The sequence below is a fragment of the Rutilus rutilus genome (genome assembly GCF_951802725.1).
Source record: "Rutilus rutilus genome assembly, chromosome: 3".
In the NCBI taxonomy this organism is placed as follows: domain Eukaryota; kingdom Metazoa; phylum Chordata; class Actinopteri; order Cypriniformes; family Leuciscidae; genus Rutilus; species Rutilus rutilus.
The window spans coordinates 22,855,178-22,876,619 of NC_140211.1; the positions used below are offsets into that span (position 1 = coordinate 22,855,178).

At 38.3% G+C, this 21,442-nt stretch overlaps 1 protein-coding gene across 1 annotated transcript; it reads right to left on the reverse strand.

Annotated features, from left to right (window-relative positions):
- Positions 1-758: 758 nt before the first annotated feature.
- On the reverse strand, positions 759-20,371 carry gas2b (growth arrest-specific 2b). The gene is made up of 8 exons (XM_084403525.1): positions 20,301-20,371; positions 14,086-14,248; positions 11,655-11,764; positions 11,280-11,421; positions 7,301-7,364; positions 6,822-7,206; positions 6,617-6,724; positions 759-1,493 (listed from the first exon to the last, which is right to left on the reverse strand). Exons 2-8 carry the CDS (start codon positions 14,228-14,230, stop codon positions 1,284-1,286), a joined length of 1,164 nt encoding a protein of 387 aa, XP_084259651.1. The 5' UTR covers positions 14,231-14,248; positions 20,301-20,371; the 3' UTR covers positions 759-1,283.
- Between the last annotated feature and the right edge of the window lie 1,071 nt (positions 20,372-21,442).

A 21,442-nucleotide genomic window follows, 5' to 3' on the forward strand; every position in this document is an offset into this window, starting at 1 on the left:
TCTTTTTTTAATTAAAATACTTTTTAATGTAATAGTCCCCCCTGGGCTTCGGTTTGGCTTGCTATACGAGTACATATACAAGAGTACATGCTTGTGTAAAACAATTAATAATAATAATAATAATCCTGAGTACATGAAGGTTAATTAGCCTCAACTATATGGGGCAGGTGAGTCTGGTTTAATATATTCGGTAACACTTTACAATAAGGTTTCGTTTGTTAACTAGTTAAATACATTAGTTAACATGAACTAACATTTAAAAAATATTTCTAAAGCATTTGTTAGTCTTAGTTAATGTTAATTTCAACATTTACTAATACATTATTAAAATCAAAAGTTAATATGAAATGGACCTGAACTAACATGAACAGTTGTATTTTTTTAACTAACGTTAACACAGATCTATAAACACTGTAACAAATGTATTGCTCATTAGTTCATATTTGCTAACGTTAACTAATCGGTCCTCATTGTAAAGTGTTACCATATTGCATTGTTATCTTTTCACAGTCCAACAAATTTCTACACAAAAAGTTAATGTTGCCGTAATTCTATATACAGTACTGAAATACAGCTCATCACTTGATATAGGGCACCACCTAGAGGATCTTTGTGGAACAAGTTCATTTTAAACCCTCATTCAAAAGACATTACAGAAGTGTCTTTGTAAACCTAAACTTCAGAATACAGCATAACAGCTATAAATCGATTCAAAATGAAAAGTTACAATAAAATAAAAAAATAAAGTAAATCAATATTGCTTCCCAGTAAATGATTTAATATTAGAGATCCCGCCCTTTATGCTTTTAATATTTAAAGGAAAGAAAGTCTTACAATTTCTTAATATCTGTGAACAAAAAGAACAGATGTATACTCTATATAAGACAACAAAGGTCAATATTCCTTTGCATCATGCCAGATTTTACATTGGACTTCAAATGGTGACCCAAGCCCAGTACCAAAATTGTGTATCATACAAAAGCAAACAAAACGTTCCAAAAACTCAGAAATTCATTAATATAATCATTAAGTGTAGATTGATCAATAAGCAACATTGGCATCCCTTGGGCTGAATATATTGCATCCTCTGAATAAGTTGATAAGCTGTCTGCCATTCTATCAGAACGTACCTGTGACACATTTCATGAGTCATGATGACCCAAAAGGCTCAGGACCACTGTCCTACAAAAAGATGAATTACAAAATGAAAAGATTAAGCCACCTGGGCTTCTTCCCTCCTAGAAAAACAAAATCAGCCTGCTGTTGATTTAACAGAGGTCACATCACTTCTTAAAGCGGGAGTGAGTACCCACGACCATATAACTGTCCCGGGACAGCTCTCTCTTGACTGGGGACCTGCCTCTAGGCTTGCATGTTTTGGTTCCAGGCCGGGCGATCATGGTCATCCTGCACGGGTCATGCTTTAATAAGTAAGTACCAAAGGTCTCCCATCCACCACCAACACGCACCATGGCATGTTTATCATTCAACATCTGTAAAAGTGAGAAAACATGATTTGTTCAATAAAACCATTTCACTGATGTTTCTTCAACTATTGGCATTTTTTGAAAATAAAATCTCTTAAAACTCTCATCTAACAATGTCCAATAGAGTTAGTAGGTATACAGTCTTTTTTCTCACCGCACTGTTATTTCCAACACATCTCAAAGCATGTGTTGTGTTTAGCATTCCTAATGTGGAAATTGTGGTGATGGAACTTGGTCGATATCCAACTCTATTGTCTTTCTGTTTAATGCTAGCATTTATATATCTTAACAATTATTGGCAATGACACACAATAAAACATATAATGCTCACAACCTATAGCCTATACCTTGATTTTTTTTTTTTTATCGGTTTCTTCACACATCACATATTACATCTGAAACATGATACTCGCTGATACTGTTGTTGGCTAACAATTACGCTATAACTTCTAAAATACAATGATGCCATGGCTGTGGGACAGTAATGTTTTTTGAAGCCTATTATTTTAATTTATATAAATAATTTCCACAAAACAAATACTGAAATTAAATAATAATTCATATTTTATGAATTTTAGTTTAAGATTGAAAATGGGGGGGGGGGGGGGGGGGTGATAAACAAAAATCTACACATTAATGGCATTTATGTGATCTTCATAAAAACAATCTGTTTATATCAACCCCTTGAGACGAAAGGCAAGAAACACTTGTGTATATAAAACAACTGCCATTTCTGCTGTGTGTGTGTGTGTGTGTGTGTTTCTTTAAAATGATCTCCCTAATACCCCCTCCTCCTCCTTTTAGACTTCCGTATAAATGTGATGTCAGAACTACTCAGTCTCCGCCTTCAGTCTCCACCCCGAGCACTGCCCACCGTCCCTCCATCCTTTTGCCCAACCCCCAGACAACATCGTTGCTGAGCAACAACAACACGGAAACATGTCAAGAAAATGCTGTTCAGTCGATGAATGTAGAGATCTGCACTCCAGCGGGACCCAACGCAGACTAGATTTGATGGCCGAGTGCGGGCCTAAGGTACTCGTGTGTGTGCGGGTTGTGGGAGAATAAAACGATTCGCGGGACTCTTGCAAAATAGAAATATCTAAAAATAAAACATCTAAAAACAAATAAATTGTTATTCATATGTTGCACAAAAGCAACAAGAATAACTAAACAGATTTACAGGCCAGAACGAGTTTCTATTTATAACATGTTTGCAGCGTTGAGCAAAGTAGCCAATCACAGACATGTGTTGATTTCTTGAACACAATGACCAATGAGATGAGGAATCCACTCACCGCTCAAAACTTGAGTTTTTGTTCAGTGCTGAATTCTGCATGCTGGCAAATCCTCGGATTTGTGACATTATGAAAGATGTATTGTGCAGTCAGCTTCATTGATAATAACGGAGATTGTGAGATTACGATGAACTGAGATATCAGCTTTTTAGGAATTATCAAGGAAGCACACTTTGCGCTATTTCTGTCATGCCAAACCATGCACGCAGTAGCCTATGCTTGATTTTATGTTAAATTAACAGTGGTTTGTGAATGTTTATGCTTTAATAACAAATAATTTATCACCATCATTACAGGTGTTTACTTGTGAGCATCACCAACCAGCCACAGCAGGCTACAGCATACATGACCCTAGTTACCTGTGGTTGGCCTGGCCGTGCGTCACTCAGAAAACAACAAGCCAATCAGAAGATAGGCTCATGAATATTAAGGACAGGCCAAAATCGACCTGTTCTTGGCAGAGCTCCTGAGAATGGAGCTGTAAAAATATATTGGGATGGTTTTTGGTACTTATACTGCAAATATATATTCTTAAATACATCAAAACCTAAAATAAAACTTCAGAAAGGTGTGCAATATGGGACCTTTAAGGAAATCCTGCGTCAGTCAAACCTTTAGCGCTTCTGACCTGTAGGCCTACGTAAATAAAAACAGTCGCCGACAGTGTAGAATGAAAGAATAATGTTAGGCCCTACGGATTAATTCAGTGATGCAAAAATGGAATGGGAATGCAGAGTGGGACGAACAGTGTGTTCCATTACAAATAATTGACATGCTATTCTGAAAGCTTGTGTGGTCAAAGTCAAACTCCAACCTCATTCCATATTATTCGCATTTACAACCTTCCTTTAGCCTCTCATCTCATTCTCTATTATATATAATGACAGCGAAATTGATTTTTAGTCTTTTTCGCTCGTCTTTTTTTCTCCACTGAAAAATAAATGGGAAAGAGAGTTGTTAATACACTGACCACTAGATGGCAGATTGTAGCTTTTATATCCTTGTTTGAACAGGACCTGATTGAGTACACATCCAGGATACAGTTCAAATAGCCAGAATGTGTTCTAAAAAGGGGCTGTATATTATACACACATTTATATTAGTGAAGTGCAGCTTGTAATAATAATAATAATAATAATAATAATAATTCGTTACATTTATATAGCGCTTCTAGGTACTCAAAGCGCTTTACATGGAAGGGGGAATCTCCTCAACCACCACCAATGTGCAGCATCCACCTGGATGATGTGACGGCAGCCATATTGCGCCAGAACGCCCACCACACACCAGCTTACTGGTGGAGAGGAGACAGTGATGAAGCCAATCAGTATATGGGGATGATTAGGGGGCCATGATGGACAGAGGCCAAGGGGCAAATTTGGCCAGGATGCCGGGGTTACACCACTACTCTTTTTCGAGTAGGATTTTTAATGACCACAGAGAGTCAAGACCTCGGTTTAACGTCTCATCCGAAGGATGTATTGTAGCCAATAGTAGAAGAAATGGCTGAGATGGCAAACAGTAGTAACCCACTTAAAAAAAAAAAAAAAAAACAGATTAGCTGTAGTTTGTACACACAGGAAAAGCTCTTTAAAGCACATCAAGCTGCTATAGAGACAAAAACAAGACCACCAGGGCCTGGGCTGTTTTGCTGTCTACCTCTGTCCTCAACGCACCTGGATGAGATTCATATCTGACCCTTAATCTGCCTTTTGTGTAAAAAGAATGGATAATGAATATGTCCTTAATTACTGAACAGATCACAAAGCAAGATACTAACAACTTAGTGGAACATATATAGCAAAAATACACAAACGTACAAAAAGTGCTAAAAGGCTGAGAAGATGTGTTAGCCATGTTCATGTAAATGAGGTGTCCGTGAAAGGAGAGTTTTGCCAGATAAAGGTAAACAGTTTTCAATAGTCTGTGTTTAAATGGCATTATGCTTTCCAGTCAGATCTAAAGAGAGAAGTATTCATGAACCCATTAACATCCCTGGTAATGAGACATGGCACGAATCGTATTTCTTAATGATTCACCGATTCTTCACCCCCTCTGTTATACAGCTCAGCCATTGTGATGATCTAATGGATCTTCCTTCTCTTTCATTTTAGCCCAGTATGTCACAAAAAAAAAAAAAAACCTTGTCCCACTCCCTTCCACTGAAAAGAAGGTTGAGAAATGATATTAAAAGCTCCCTTTCTCTTTGAGTGCTACAGTAAGCCTTTCTCTCTAATTGGATCTCTGACAGAAAGCAGCTGCTTTTCTCCCTCTGCCACATTCTGTTGCCCAGAAGGATTTGTCTGATTGAAAAATCATAAAAGGGAGTGGTGGAGCGAAGGCTTTAAGTCTCTGAATACAATCACTCTACTAATCAATCGATCAGTAACCAACGTATAAATTAATTCTACTTTCATGGCAACTTTTGCAATCAAAAAAGTGCAGATCTATAGTCTAACAACAGTGCCTTCTAAGTAACTTGTCTCTTGTTGCTTCAAATGACCCCAGAGTGTCAATCATTGGTTGTTGAATAGTATCATAGGAGAAAATGAAAAAAAGATTTATTTCAATTCTCCCCTCCAGTTGAGAGACTATACACAAGTTTTTGACTTATACTTGATATATAAAAGTAGATTTCAATGTCTGGTTTGTGTTTCTAGGAAGAAAGTAAGATCTGCCATGAAAGCTCTCTGAGTATTTGGCATGGTGGTAATGGATATGACAATGGATATGATATGTTTGGTCTTGGCGGAATAGATCTGCTACGCTGCTGCAGCTCTTATTGCTGCTGCTGTGACAGCAAGTACGGGACTTGCTACTGCCAATACATAGGCCTACACAACACGCTGCTGTGAGCAAGTAAGACATACAGCTGTTGTATAATATAGAATACATGAATTACCTGTAGCAGATCTATACAGGTGGAGCTGGGGAAGGTGGAGGTATTCTGAAAGCGCGCTGCAAATGCTACAGCAATTGACCAAGTATTTGAAGGTTGAGCAGCAGCACATTGGCTACTTCTAAAGCAGGAACCAATCAGCTGTGCCCTATAGAGAATGATGTGATTGCAAGCAGATTGAGTTAAGGACCTATTAGCCTGCGCCATCCAGAGTTTCATGACAGAACTTTATATTGCTAGATCAATTTCAAAATGACAAAAGCAAGGGAAGTTCTCATTAACATTCACAAACAGCTTGATGTATTGATGGCTATTAATGTGACAGTGTTACATAAGTGTATTCCAATATGTTTAATTAAGCATGTAATGAGTTTGTATATGACCCCACATGAAGTGACAATTCTGTTAAGAATTCAACTATTCCCTGAAGGGTTTAGATGCATTGTCTCATTTAAAGACTCAAAAAACCATACATGACCTTTTAGGCATTTTGAGTTTTAACATAATCTAAATTATGTGTATTTTCAGTTTGACTGAGCATTTTATTATTGTTTCATGTGCAATATTTGTGTTCTTTTCTGGTATATATGAACCGACTTTCCAGCCCTGATCCTAGATATTTGTTAGTCTGAACCTCCTTTTTCCCTATTCAAAGGTGTGAACCTTTTCTTCATGTTGCCAAGGCAACACCAGCTCCCATGAGGCTTTGCCTTGACTGAGTCCTGTGTTCTTTCAGGTTCAAAACTAATATTTGTGCTTCTAAAGAAACAGTGAAAGCACAGCAAAGCTTGTTGACAAGTCCATGCTTATAACAAATAATGAGCCGTGAGTTTTCATATCGCTTCATATACTTCCACAGAAATAAATGGAAACCTGCAATAATAAAATATCGAGTAACAATTGTGGTGGAAAGAGCAGTACATGGTACATACCCTGACATAGAGAACTTTGTCTCCGACACGATAATGGCCTTTTGGCTGCTTCTCAATGCAGAATTTGACTGGACATTTGCATGGTGGATCCTCTGATATCTCCCTCACCTGAAACAAAGCAACAAAGAAAACATGCTTTTGATAATAAGTACGAAGTCTCAGGATTGGGAAACCGCATACAGTATATGACCCTAAAAGTACTCACAATCTCATCCAGCAGGTTACCGCTGCTCTTTTTTCCATTAGTCTTTGCAAGGCCGTTTGTCAGAGAGGGTGGCTTTGATTTGATGGGTGTTCCGATGGGTGATGGTGTAGTTGGTGAAGTTTGCTGAGGTTCTGACTGGGGGTTTGAGTCAGAGAAGATAGACGTGGACTCTGGGGGAGGGGTAGGGGCCAGAGGAGGGGAAGGAGGAGAGATGGATGAGGGGGTTGACATTGCAGGGGGCTCTGGATCAGGAGTGAAAAAAACAGGTGGGGTGGAGGGAGACGGCAGAGGTGAGGCAAAGAACATGGATGGTGACAGAGACTCATCTTCCTCTTTCTCAATCTCTCTCTCAAGCTTGACCAACGCAGGCGGCTCAACGCCATACCTGAGGGAGAACGTTTATTCAGCTGTGACTGAGAGATGAAAATGTGATGATGACATGTGATAGTAAACGACTGTAAAGGATCAAAGGAGCTCACCTTGAAGCAATTCTGCCAAGTTGCATGAGACACAAGCACACATCCCTCGGATGCCTCTGAAGAACTGGTGAAACACATACATTATCTTATGCACACAGCAAAATCCTCGGAAACTTATGATATCAGCATGTTTAAAACAAACATATACTTTACCCTGGGTGTAACAATGGACAAGACCGAGCTTTGATAGTCACATACAAAGATTCTCGAAGCGAAAATATTCAGCTAAACAACATTATACACTCTCAAATAACATTATCATATCCCTGCAAAGAGAATGACGATGACTGAAAGAAGCCTCAGTTTTGTATCTCACTGAGAACAATCTTTTGTTTACTCATATTATGTAAAAATATCTATACACCCTTAAAACAAGATAAATGTATTTGAGTAGCATAATTTATAAAATCTAAAATAATAATAATAATGAGGTTTAAGAAAACAAAATATATATATATTTTCCAATTAAACTTGAATAAAAAGCACTTGTATTATTATTGTATTATTTCTAAATGTATTATAAATGATTATTTCTTACCCCGTTGGCAAATAATTTTCTCCTCATCTCACTAAATTTGAGTTTGATTTCTCTGAAAAAAAGCCTTTATAACTTGTGTCATTTTGCTTCAAGAAAATGTATCTTGCTTTAAGGATGTTTCGATATTTTTCCTGGAAAATAAGACAAAAATACTGAGTAAAAAGACTTTGTCATGTCTTAATGAGACAATAGCCATACTAAACACTGCAGAGCATTTTCATCCTCTAAGTAAGTAAGTCATTAAAAGATGTTTGCTTCCCAACCCATTTTTGAGCCTTTGCCATACAGACACAAAACAAACTTTGTAGTGTTTGCAGTGACATTAGTGTTATCTTTGTTGTACAGTGGAAAAAGTTGGAAAAAAAACTAGATGCTAATTTTGTGGTAAAAGGGTGTTGAAACTTGTATCAACGGAATTAGAAATATGTCTCCCTTACATTCTGACAAGGTTTGAATGTGTGAATCCTTATGAAAACAAAGTAACAATAGCTAAATCCAAAATAGCCTCGTTTTTAAAACTATGATTAATGTCGGCTAGATTTACAGTCCTAATAATTGGGTATCAATATACACTAATTTGAGGTTTAAAACAAACAGAATGTTATTTTTCTGAATTTGGAAAATGCACGTAAATTTTTGTTTTAAACAGTGAAATGCATTTAAACAGACAGGCATGTGCACATACAAAAGTCAACTGCGGGACTCTTTGAAAAGCACAGACACAAAGTTAGATCGACACACTGGTTCAACTTCTGTCACTGCAAATGTCCCTCAGGTTTTAAGTTTTTATCAGCCCTCTCTTCATGTAATATGACCTATAAACCTGTAAAACAACCAGAGCTTAAAGACTGAGAAAAGGGTTTTGTTGCGTTTATAGCAGTTATTGAACACTAGCTCATGCTGCATTATTTTATCTATCCTCTCAAAACCTTTCAATGTGCACTCTTTTTCATCTTCACAATTATTGCATTGTATTCTCTATCTATCTTTGACCCTATTTTTTCATTCCCCTTTTTCCCCCTGACATACTGTCCTTTCATTTCTATTTCCTTCTCTTTCTCTCCATTATTCATCACACAGTGATGGACAGCAGGGGCCAAGGGTGTGACGCTGTGAACAGTAGAGTGACACAGATATTGATACTGCTTGGCTATTCAGCAGTTCTTTAGGGCCACAGCCCCACAGAACGACAGCCTGCATAGACACAGAGACAGAGGAATTGAGGCCTGTTCTAACTGGACATCTCACTTAAAGGGTTAGTCCAACCAAAATTAATTTAATTGAAATAAATAAATAAAACAAAAATCCTATAAAATTGTATAAGTCTTGCAGGTTTTGAACGACATGAGCGTGAATAAATGATGACAGAATTAAAATTTTGGGGTGAATTAACCCTTTAATGATCTCATAAGTGTAAAAGTGGGCAAGGACATCACGGATCTTTCTACATTTACATTTACATTTAATATTCATTTAGCAGACGCTTTTATCCAAAGCAACAAAAAACAAATGAGAACAATAGAAGCAGTTAGAACTAACAGTAGGACAACAATATGCAAGTGCTATGACCCTTCTCAGTTTGATCTAACGCAGTACGTTAAAATTATTATTTATTTATTTATTTGTTATTTTAATTTTTTTAATAATAGAATAGAATAGAAGATAAAGTGTTAGTATTACTGGATCAAGTGCTGTTGAAAAAGATGCGTCTTCAGCCGTTTCTTGAAAGTGGCTACGGACTCAGCAGCTCTGGTTGAGTTAGGCAGATCATTCCACCAGCAGGGAACAGTCATTGTAAAACATAACCCTTAATTTTCCAGTGATTTCTTCTGAGCTTTTCTCTTTTGTATTGTGTTTCATCTCTTTCTGCAGTCTTTCTTCAGTTCAAATCTCAACTCTTGCTCGTTCTCTCTCCTCCACCATCATGCGCCCCCCTAATGCTGATTGACACGTTTGTTGTTGTGTCGGACCGACTAAAATCCAAACAGCATCTTTCTGTGCTGAAAATGTGTCCATAGTTCTCATGATTGCTGATGAATAGTCTCAGACGTACAAGCACATTGCCACTTGTATTGAAACCAAATAACCTAGTCAGCTTAAAGGTTGGATCAGTAGTTTTTGAAAAATGCTGTTTGGATTTTAGTCGGTGTTTTAGTCTGTTTTAGTCTGATGACTGCTAGTGAATGCGGGGTTTGGCGTCACTGTTTAGTGCACTTGACAGGGGGATCGGGGTTCGAGACCGACTCAGAGCAGGGCTGTTAGGATTGGAGTGTGTGTTTTGGAGACGGAGCAATTAAACGTACAGTATGGAATTTTTCGCCGCTAGGGGTCGCTAACCTCTTACAATAACAAAGGCGTAGTTTGATGACACAACATTTGCTAAGAATTATGGATCTTGTCGTCAACGTCAAGCCGACCGATCTAATAATGTTTATGGATGAGTAAATACATCTATGTTTTTATCATGACTGTGATATGAAGCAGGTCGGGATTGCTAAGAGACAGCTATCAGCTCCACACGCGACGCGAGTCCCGCGGATATAAAAGGAATAAGGACATTTCATTCTACCGAACTACACGCAAGTGCAGAATTACAACTCACAGGTCAGTTTATTAGACAAATTAAACTTGCATTTGAATGTGTTGAAATGTATGTGTTAGTTTGTCTGTATGAGACTAGCAGTGAGCTAGATCAACATTAGAATAACATACAGATCATATTCTAACATTTTATCATTGTTGAACTATATAACATTGATTAGTTTTATGTAAATGTGCTCACCTGTTTAATAAAGTACATGAAGGAGCGGTCGAAGTCTCAGACGTGGAGCTCTCGTTTATATACTGTCTATGGGAGCTCTCGGCATCTCGAAAACACCGCGCTGATATTGATTCTCGTTTTAGTTCTCCTTTTTTATCCAAAGTTTGCTTGCCATGGTCCATAATGTTTGAACGAAACAACAACAGGGTGCAAACAGACATTGTGAACTACACAGTTGTCCACGTCAGTCACCTTGGTTACTATATCAGAGGGCTCTGGTTGTTATGGCAGTACGAGCGGAAACCAGGGACAATGCGGATATGACGCCATTGACGGCGACAAAACGGAAATAAAGAAACGGGACGTGTCTTTGAATTAAATTACAAATTTCTCCTGGTTTGAAAGTTGTTGGAAACAGTCGGGATATAAGTACACAACTAAAAAATATATATAACATAGATATAGTGATTTTTGCTATTTTTAAAGCAAAAAAGTTACATATTGTGCCTTTAAGAAGGGGTGTGTTTGTCAAATTTCAAATGTCAACATTGGCCAACAGCATATTTCAAAAACGACTTACTCCACCTTTTAATCACAAAGAAAGAGTATTCACAAGCTAATAACAAAAAGCCTATCCTTGATAGGATAAGAGAAATCTGCTGCTGCTTTGAAATACTCACCAAGATCTTCAGACTCAAACAGATGTGATGGCTCCACTCCAATTTTACGGCACCAGAACAGAAAGTTAGCTGTATTGTCCCGAGCAAAGAACGATCCAGAGGCTGCATCAGGCCGCCAGCGAACCACGCGCCGAATAAAGGGCTATGAACACAACAGAAACCAACTGAATTGTAACTCTGATTAGCTTATTATGTGCTCGTTTGAATATTTCATAGTTTAAAATAGCACAACAGATAGTTACCCCTCTGTTAGGTGACACTATATTCAAATAACATTTATAGTTAAAAAATATATATGGGGGGTATAGAGAAAAAAAGATTTTAGGACACATATTCAGATTAAGTTTAGGATCAAACTACCCATAATATGAGCACCTTGCCAATGCTGGCCATAATCATTTTCTCCTGTAGCGCTTCTGCAAGCTGACACAAGACGACACCAGTGTCTAGTCTGTCCATGAAGTTATCCACTGTTATGTCCAAACCTGTACAGGAAGCATTCAGAGAGACAAATGAACATTAGTAGAGAGATAAAGAATGATCGATAGGCTTATAGTAATAAAGAGTGAGGTTATAAAAGCACTGATTAAATTGTAGTGGATGAACTGGTAGCTGTAAAATGCATAGTGACACTTAGTACAAGGGGAACCGTCAGGGCCCTCTAGGCCCTCAGAGAGGGCCTAAACTATTGTAAAAATAATATTTACAAACTTTTAAATAACTTTTAAAAAGTAAAAACATTTTTAATAAAAATTCATCCGTTCTAATGTTATTTTAGGAATTTATAACTTGCCCATAAACATCTCAAATCTGCTTTCAACTCTGTGATTGGTGGTCCAGCTGTGAAATTACAGACTGATTTCAAATGACAGGAAAAATGACCAATCATATCTTTCCTCTAAATGGGTGGGGATTCCTATGATCAAGTTTATGACGCGTTTGGCTCGCTGTGAGGAACTCGATCGAAAAAAGAAAAAAAACGCGGATAAAATCGTTATTCACTATGGAAACCGCAAGCAACATTAATGAGGAGGTGATTGGTGCTAATTTATTATCTACGCCGTTTCTTTGCCGCATCTATTTATGAGACAATGGCGTTTTGGTGGCCTGAAAACACACACTTTTGAAAACGGTCTCCGTGTAAACAACAGCTAGGCTGATTTAAGGCTGAGTTTAATTTTTTCCCTACGAGGGAAAGGGGTGAGAGGGCCAAGGTTCAATAGTCACGGTTCGCTACTGGCGTACACACAGTACAATACAAGTTTTATGGTTGTTGTTTTACCTTCCTTACATATCCTCTTCTCCATCTTTTGTTTATCAGTTTTCAGTACCTTAGGCAACTCGAAGACGCCCCAAAAATCCTCTAAGTACACTTGCTCTGAGATTCTCACGGCTGTGCAGACACATTCCTGAGGCCTGGGTGTTAAGTACATACAGATTCAGACACAGCAGTGGTACCGGAGCTCAACCATCACGGTGAAGGGGGAGTGGGGGGCCTGGGGGGCCTGGGGATGGGGAATACAGGAAGTGACGGCGGAGGGAAACCACAACAAAAACAGAAATCCTGATGTGCAGAATGACTGGGGATGATCATTAGCTCAGAGTGAGAGAGAAGTGTGTAGGGAAACAAAGAGATCTCCTGCTGTCTGTCAACCACAGAGCTATAATGCTTGCCCTAAGATCAACAGGAACAGGAAGAGTTGAGAGAGAAAAGTGTGTGTTAATCAGAGAAATCCATCATCAGCTTCTTTGGTGAAAACAACAACTCTGATGTTGTCTCCCTTCTAATCTCATTTCTCAGGTTGTTGTGTCTTGACTTATATTTAAGTACCGCCAGCCTGTTGGCTAAAGTGTTTTTTTTTTATATATATATATATCTCTTTACATGTTGTGTTTTGTTTTTATCAAGCCTCTTCAGCCCTCAGTTGTCTTATGAGGATCTGACAACAAAGGTCAAGACACGCAGGGACTCGTATAAGACGCTCATATCCTGTTCTGTTTGAGAAAGGCAATTCCTCTTTTAGGGTCCCATCAGGGCATGTCCCATTGATCCAAGATGCTGAGGAATTTAAGGAATTCTATTTAAAATGGCTGTCTGTAAACACCATGATATTCCTGATCTGATGGGCACATACAGAATAATCCATATCTGTTGGCTCGTGCAGGATTTAATCAAGATTTTATCCGACTGTGTAAATAAGGTTTTATCCTTTGAACTGACACCAAGCAATGGGAATGGGAGAAAGGGTAACCTTGAATCCCTTTTTTTTTTACTCAAGATTTTACTCAAATTAGAAAAACTAACTTAAATTACTGACACTGCTGTAAAGCTGAAATGTAAAACATGTACAGAACCACCTTCTCCTGGAGTTGTGACTAATAATAAAACAAGTGGGCCTATTGGTGACCAGGGATGGCTATAATTTTACATTTACAACTTTCCTTGACACTTGAGATCTAGTTAGAAGTTTCCATGTGTTGAACTGCCAAAATCAATTTATGGTTGTTGTAAAAGACTCAATGTTGCCCTAAAGATTAAGCCCAGCCAGTGTATTTTTGAGAAATGTCTCAGTGTTTTTTTCTCCATACACTGGAAGTCAATGGTGACCAAATCGGTTTGGTTACAAGCACTCTTCAAAATATTTTTTTTTTTGTGATCCACAGAAGAAATAAAGTCATATAGTTTTAAAATGACATGAGGGTGAGTAAATAATGACAGAATTGTCATGTCTCTTAAAGGTTATCAGTTCTTAAATCAACAATCGCTAATTCTTATGCAAATATGAATATACTTATATTTTCTTACCAAGGATCCTGTTTAGCCAGATGGCCAGATCTTCTTTCATGGGCAGGAGACTGGACTCATGCCTACATGCCAACCACTCGTTGTACAGGTGCAGACAGGAGAGGTCAGGTCCTGGTTCCCGCCTGGGACTTAAGGGACCATTCATACTGACTCAAGTAGTGGACTGCAGGATAGAGAAAACAAATAATTTAAAACAAATCATACACTATAAATTGGATCAAAAATCCAGCACCTCTTTAAATAATATAGCATATACCTTCTGCAGCAATGGTCAGGCTGAATGGCCCTGAATGGTCTATTAAATGTGCTGTACATATGAATTATAGCAGAACATCTGTTCTCTCAATGCTTCTGTATATGGGCCACTGTCTGAATTTACCTCAACCACCGCTGGATTTACACTGTACTTAATGATGCACATCTACCTCATTCCAACTGTTCTTTAAAACTGACCGAAACAATGAAAGGGAAATATTAACATTGCTAACAGGCAAACAGGAATAATAAATAGTGATGGGAATCAGTTTAATACTGTTTCAAAGTCAGCTATTTCCATGTCTGACTGCCACCAGGTATTTCACAATTTATCAATTTTAGGTACAGAATTAGAATGATGGAATTAAGATTTGTCATGCTAGACTGGATGGAGAAAAGGGCAAACACAAACAGACAAATACCAGCTCAGACACACTCTCTATTAGGGGAGGATTTAATGTTCAAGTCTTACTTCAATCCTTAGCAACTAAAGAATGATCTGTCCTGTAATTTCTCCCCTACCCAGGCAACTATTCATCAGAGGGGCCTTTCACGTGTAGAAACATGCCCCTGTTTCCCATAACTGCCACAGTCTTGTAAGGCAGAGGAAGGAGTGTAGACACCTGCAGGGCAGATGTGTGCAATTGAAACAGGCGCAGAGAGAAATTGTGGTAAATGTAAGTCCACCCCAACCCCCATTTATTTTATTAAAGCTGGATGACCTGAAGCTCTTGAGTGAGATGGTGAGGAAGAGGAGATTAAGACACATAAACTCTGACACAATTAGATGTTGTCCTCCACAGCATAAAGTGAGGGGTGATGAGATGGTATGTTAAGAGTGGTTTCATGAGAGCAGGGAGAAATCGGAGGCAAAGAAGAAAGTCTATCTCCCAGAAGTGCTCAAGCTTAAAGTTTTTTGTATCAATGTTTTTGGTGACACAACAGAAGATGGTGAAACACTGACACCACACACGAGAGTGAAAAGAGGATACAAAGATGACCAGGACTATGACAAACTGATATATCCAGGTAGACAGAGTACACAAATCCTGTGGTTGAGTTAATCTACAGATATCCTGAGAATATATATTACTTATTTGCATGAAAGTGCCAAAAGAAACAATGTTTTTTTTTGTGGATATTTGACATACTTCATCTACTGACAGGCTGAATAGCTTTGCCATGCAGGTGGGCCTGAACATCAACCCATCAAAGGCCAAAGTTATATGCATGTCTTCCATCCCTAATGCAACAATCACTATGAATAATGAACCACTGGAATATGTCAACATCTTTACATACCTAGGAAGCCTCATCAGAAAGGATAATGCATCACAAAAAGATATGCAAGGAAGGCTCGGAAAAGCTATAGGTGCATTCGCCAGACTAAAGACGGTCTGGAAATCTAGTCAATACAGCACCACCACAAAGTCCTGCTGTATGGCTCAGAGTGCTGGCGAGTTACTGAGGGCGACATGAACAAGATCAGTGCCTTTCACAATGGATGCCTCAGGAAGATATGTTGTATATACCTGGCCTATGAAAATCATCAAAGAAGAACTGTACAGGAGGACAAAGATTCAAAGTGTGGTCCCTGAGATCAAGCGTCGTCAAAGCCGATGGCTTGGACATGTTCTCAGAATGGACCAGGATCGAATCGCAAAGACTGCCATGATGAGGACACCACCTGGCAGAAGAAAACAAGGTCGACCTAAAACAACATGGGAAGAGATGCAGCACACCACAAATAATCGAGCTAAATGGAAGCAAATCTTTGATGCCTTGTGTCCCACTAGGGACAAAGAGTATCATAACATAACATCCACATGATTTAATAGAAAGATTGTCAAACAGATAGGTCTGTCATATGTCAGTCTGACATATGAATAATTCCTGCTGCAGTCAAATCAGTCAAATTCACAAATGAATCACTGGCTGTGTCCCAAATTGCATACTGTCTGAGTAGGTACTTTGCAACTGTTAAAAAAAAGAAGTTCTATAGCATGCATGTGTGTAGTATGGATGTAATCACAAATCCTCTCCTGTGGCCTCATGGGATAGTAAAGTGTCCATTGATTGTGCACTTTAGAATCTCACCGGAAGGTCATCCGAGTACCTTTTTTGCTTGCGGTTTTATGAATACTGTGAATTCTGACATATTCTTTTAACATATGTTTGTACGATGCAGATATGTACAGCTGTAATTGACATGCACTGGCAGAATGGATGATTAAAGAAAAGCAAGAACTGAAGATGGCTTAAACTCCAGGGCATCGTGTGTGTCAGTGATCAAGGCTGAGCCTTTTTGACCGATGGAGCATGGGAAGCCCACACAACAGGATTACAGCACACAGGTGCCACATTCACAGTTACACTGCAACCTGACCATACTCAGACAGGAGGAGAGGAAGAGGTCTTCATCCAAACCCACAGACAAAAAGAGGCTTGTTCACACATACACACACACCAAGATGCACGTAACGGTAAAACACACACACACAGACTTACGCTCCAGTTCACCGCTCACAGATAGGTGTGAACATTCATTGATACACACTGACACAAGGCTACACATGAGATACAGAGGATCAACTGCACTCATCCAATGATATTTTCCGTGCAAGCTCCTCATCAAACAGAGAAATCGGTCTAATTTTACAGGCTGTAATTGTGTCATCCACTCATGTTCTGGTTAACAACTTAAAGAATGCTGAAAGCTCTCGTCTGGGAATACAAGCTAAAACAGATACAAAATATGATTTTTAACTGCCATACCAATCTAAGTGTCAGGTTCAGGGTATGTCCAACACAATAAATCACATTTCTGCTGGCCTGGTAGTCTGGCTTCTCTTGCCTCTGTTAAATTACAGCCATGAGTTACTGTAGAGAAAAGGCTTGACATTTATCATACCTAATACTGGGTTGACAGGCAAAATGTAGAGTACTTGTTCTATCAAGGAATTTGAGTGTAAAGAAAAGATCTCTGCTTCAAAGCATGACGGGGCAACACCCACGGCAACTAATTTACTTCTGGAGTAAATCCATGTATGAAAACAACACAGACTCTGTGTTTATTTTAATGACATGTAAAGCTGAACAATATCAGTGGGGATGTTAGCACACTCAACATATTTTTCTACTACAAAGGTCTACATTTCAATGAAACTTGAGAAACCGCATTAGCAAAAGTGACATTGCTTATAGTGAGTGGATCACAACCACAAACAGTGTAAGTGAAACTTGCAATTCATTCAAGCCATTGCGAATGTGGGGTAAAATGATTTGGAGTGAAAGATGAGCACCCTCTGTATTTAGCAAACTGTATACAATTTTTGTTAGGTGATCAAATATTTAGTAAGGAAATAGCTCTCTGTGAATGTGATGGACACGTTAAAGGTTGTATCAGTGATTTCAGGCCCCCCCAAAAATGATCACGTTCATCTAATCTTTCCTAACGATCCGCTAGCTGCCCGCCCCATAAGCATGCCATCAAAAAAACGCGTCTCTGTAGGCAGCCTAGGCTCTGAGATCTGCACATAAAAACAAATGGTTTCACCAACCACTCAAAACCAAAACAAATAGTGTTCCAACCAATCACCGACAGGGGGAGGGTGTTGTGAGGTTTTGTGCTCGTGCACGGCTGCACGCGAAGTCGGAGCTGAAGAAGAAGCTGGCTCAAAACCTCACAACACCCTCCCCCTGTCGGTGATTGGTTGGAACACTATTTGTTTTGGTTTTGAGTGGTTGGTGAAACCAACTGTTTTTGTGTGCAGATCTCAGAGGCTGCCTACAGAGACGCGTTTTTTTGACGGCATGCTTATGGGGCGGGCAGCTAGCGGATCGTTAGGAAAGATTAGATGAATGTGATAAAAAAAAATGTTGGGCCTGAAATCACTGATACAACCTTTAATAGGTTGTTTTTGCGTTAACTGTTGTCTTGTTTCTGAAAATCTGCCAAAATATGTTAACATATTAGACTAATATTAAATTTTTTTCCTTTTTTTAATCATTTCTTTTATAATTATGTTCAGATTTGTCTTACCCCACATGTCTCACCTTACCTCATGGTAAAGGTCAACATATCTGAACCAGAGGGAAAGTTCGGCAATTGCGTAGAGGAACAGTTCACCCCCCAAAAAATGTATATGTATTCATGAATTCAAATGTGTGATCATCATATTCACCCTTTCATGTCTTTCTTTCTTCCATTGAACCCATTAGCAATTATTTACAACAGACTACGAATCTTTTCACTGTAATGAAGGTGAATGGTGAACACTGCTGTGCATGAAGCAAGATTTTCAAGGGAAGACTTTCAAGGAATGACAGCATAAATTCCAATCTGTTGCTCACAAAAAGCTATCATATGACTACACAACACTTAGAAGATTGTGTAGAATAGAATATAGACATACTTGGAATATAATGCAGTATGGACTTCATTTATGGTGATTTTTGTCCACGGACACCTTTCAGTTGAATAGTATATGGTAGAGAGCAGCACAAACATTCTTCTAAACTTCTCTTGTGTTCCACGGAAGAAAGAAAGTCAAACGTGTTTGGAATGACATGAGGGCAAATAAATTATTACATTGAATTTTTGGGTGAACTATCTATAGTTAAGCAAAATGTTGTCTCATCCTTCCTCATTCTTGCCTAGTTTAAGTCCAGATTACTGGGCAGTACTGGGCAGCACCAGAAGTAAGAGATCTGGGCCAGGTTAAGCTCTTCAACAAACATCTTCTCACACTCTTAGAAAATACACAGCCTTAATGAACTTTCTAAGTGCAGAGTTACGATTTGTTATACAGATGAAAATGTGGCCCTAAAATGTATGGCAATCATTTTTGGGGTGCAAAAAAACACTAGGCTACAATCAGGGCTGGACTGGGACAAAAAAAATCGGCCCTGGCATTTTGGCCCAGACCGGCCCACTACATATGATCATAAACACAAACGATCTTTGTACGACCTTGAATATGTATACCAATTCCTATTCCTTAAAACCACTAATGCCATGTAATGAGGAATGAGTAAAAGTTAACAGATGAAATAACTACTAATTGTAAAATACAAATGAACTATACTCCACAGTGATGAATCCTAAAACAAGCTACTGTATAAGCTGCATTGGCATAGCAATACCAGTGTTTCCCACAGGATTTTTGGTAAATTTGTGGTGAGTGTATCTCTGTCCCTATAGGGAGGTTTGGGGGCATGCTCCCCCATAAGACATTTTTGTGCTTTTTAATGTTAAATTCATCAATCTGGTGCACTTTGAGAGTTCAAAATTAAGAGCTCCAACCCATATTCAGTGTGCAAATTGAACAAACAAAAACTCAAAACTTGTGATATAGTGTCTGTCGACATTACACTACTATATAATAATAGTTATAATATTAATCCCATGACAGTAATAGCCGTATATTGTAAAACAAATGCACTGAAAAAGAAACTTTCATAATTAGTTTTGTACTCATTTCTATACTTGAAAGAGATAAACACATGATATCTTTTATTTCAGATATTATATTTATTTCCAGATGGCCAGTCCACCCCTGGCTACAATAGGCTATTATATTGCTGTATAATTTTACATCATACATCAAGTAGGACTTATCATGAAACTAATACTTAACTTCATGATGAAGACTATTTCAGCAGCATCTTTATACATTTATTGACAGATTTGTTATATCTGACCTCACCAAAAGAGTTGTACGATAAATATCTGGCCTCAGATCGGAGAAAAGCATTCCAATAGCCTACATTACACTACTTATAATGACCGCTAGCGAAGTTTCGAGACCGGCCTTAAAATATAGGCTAAGAAACGATTAATTTGTTAACTTATGTAAATAAACGGATGTATAATTTTAGTATAACGTATTGAAAATCTGTTTTATGTTATCGCGTTATAGGTGTATCCTAAGACATAAAAAGCATGAAACAGTGCCTACCTCTGTGTCCTCAGCAGATCAGCCAACAATGTCACTGTCAAAACTTTCACTCTCTCCATACACACTCTTGGTGTCAAGTTGCATTTACACACTGGCAGTGCAAATTCACGGAGTATCACTGACGTGTTTAACAGCACGCCTGTGATCATTCATAATTGTGTAGCCATATTACACAAACACTATAGCTCCCACAAACAATTGTTTTGCGCAGAAAGTTGTTTTTTTTTTTTACAGAGACGAAACATAAAGAACGAATAAGCTATATTAATTTGCATTTAGTGCCATCTAAACTTAAATATCTATGTTTCGCCAACAAATAGGCTAACGTAAACCGTAGGATTTGTAAATTTCAAGTTTGTTTACTCATGCGGTTCAAGTTTATGAAAACAGCGTTTAGGGAGCAGTTACGAGTCTCTCCGAATTTTTTGCTGATAATAATGTATCGTTTTATAAACATGTCATATTCAGTTGATGTTCTTCATTATTAGCAAAATAATAATAATAATAATAATAAATAAAAACAATTGAGCGTAATCTACATCATTTTCGTGGTTTACAGAATTACAGGAAACAGGATGTATTTTTAGGGGAAATATAGCCTACACTTTTCAGTGGAATGATTTTGCATATGGGCTCGTTTCTGTCCGATGAGAAGATTAACTTCCTCTATTGTTTGTTTACCCACGTGTGATTAGCTATATTTTAATGTACAAGTCTCTGATCAGTTTATTCACTAACGTCTAACGGGTTAGGTTTAACTTTTACCAGTAGAAAATTCCAATTCCATTCCATTTCGTTCAGATAGCCTACACACACTTGAAAAGTTTTGCTTGCGAATGAAGCTGTCTCTCAGTGCAGTGGGCGGTCTCTACCAACCAGGATGGGAGGCCCTTAATGAAAGTATTTTTGGTGCAAATCAACTGAACGCCTGTGACAGTGAAATTTAGTTGTAGAGAATAGCCTCACAGTAAATTTGAAGTCACAGAGAGAAATGTGTTAAGAGTTGCAAATTTGTAGACTTTTTTGCCCTCTTCCACGAACACAACAGTTACACCTTCTCAAATTCTTCATTGCAGGTGGTCAAATCCTATTCTACAGATCACTAATTAAGAAACTCGTACGCTCACATTTTTGCTACTGCA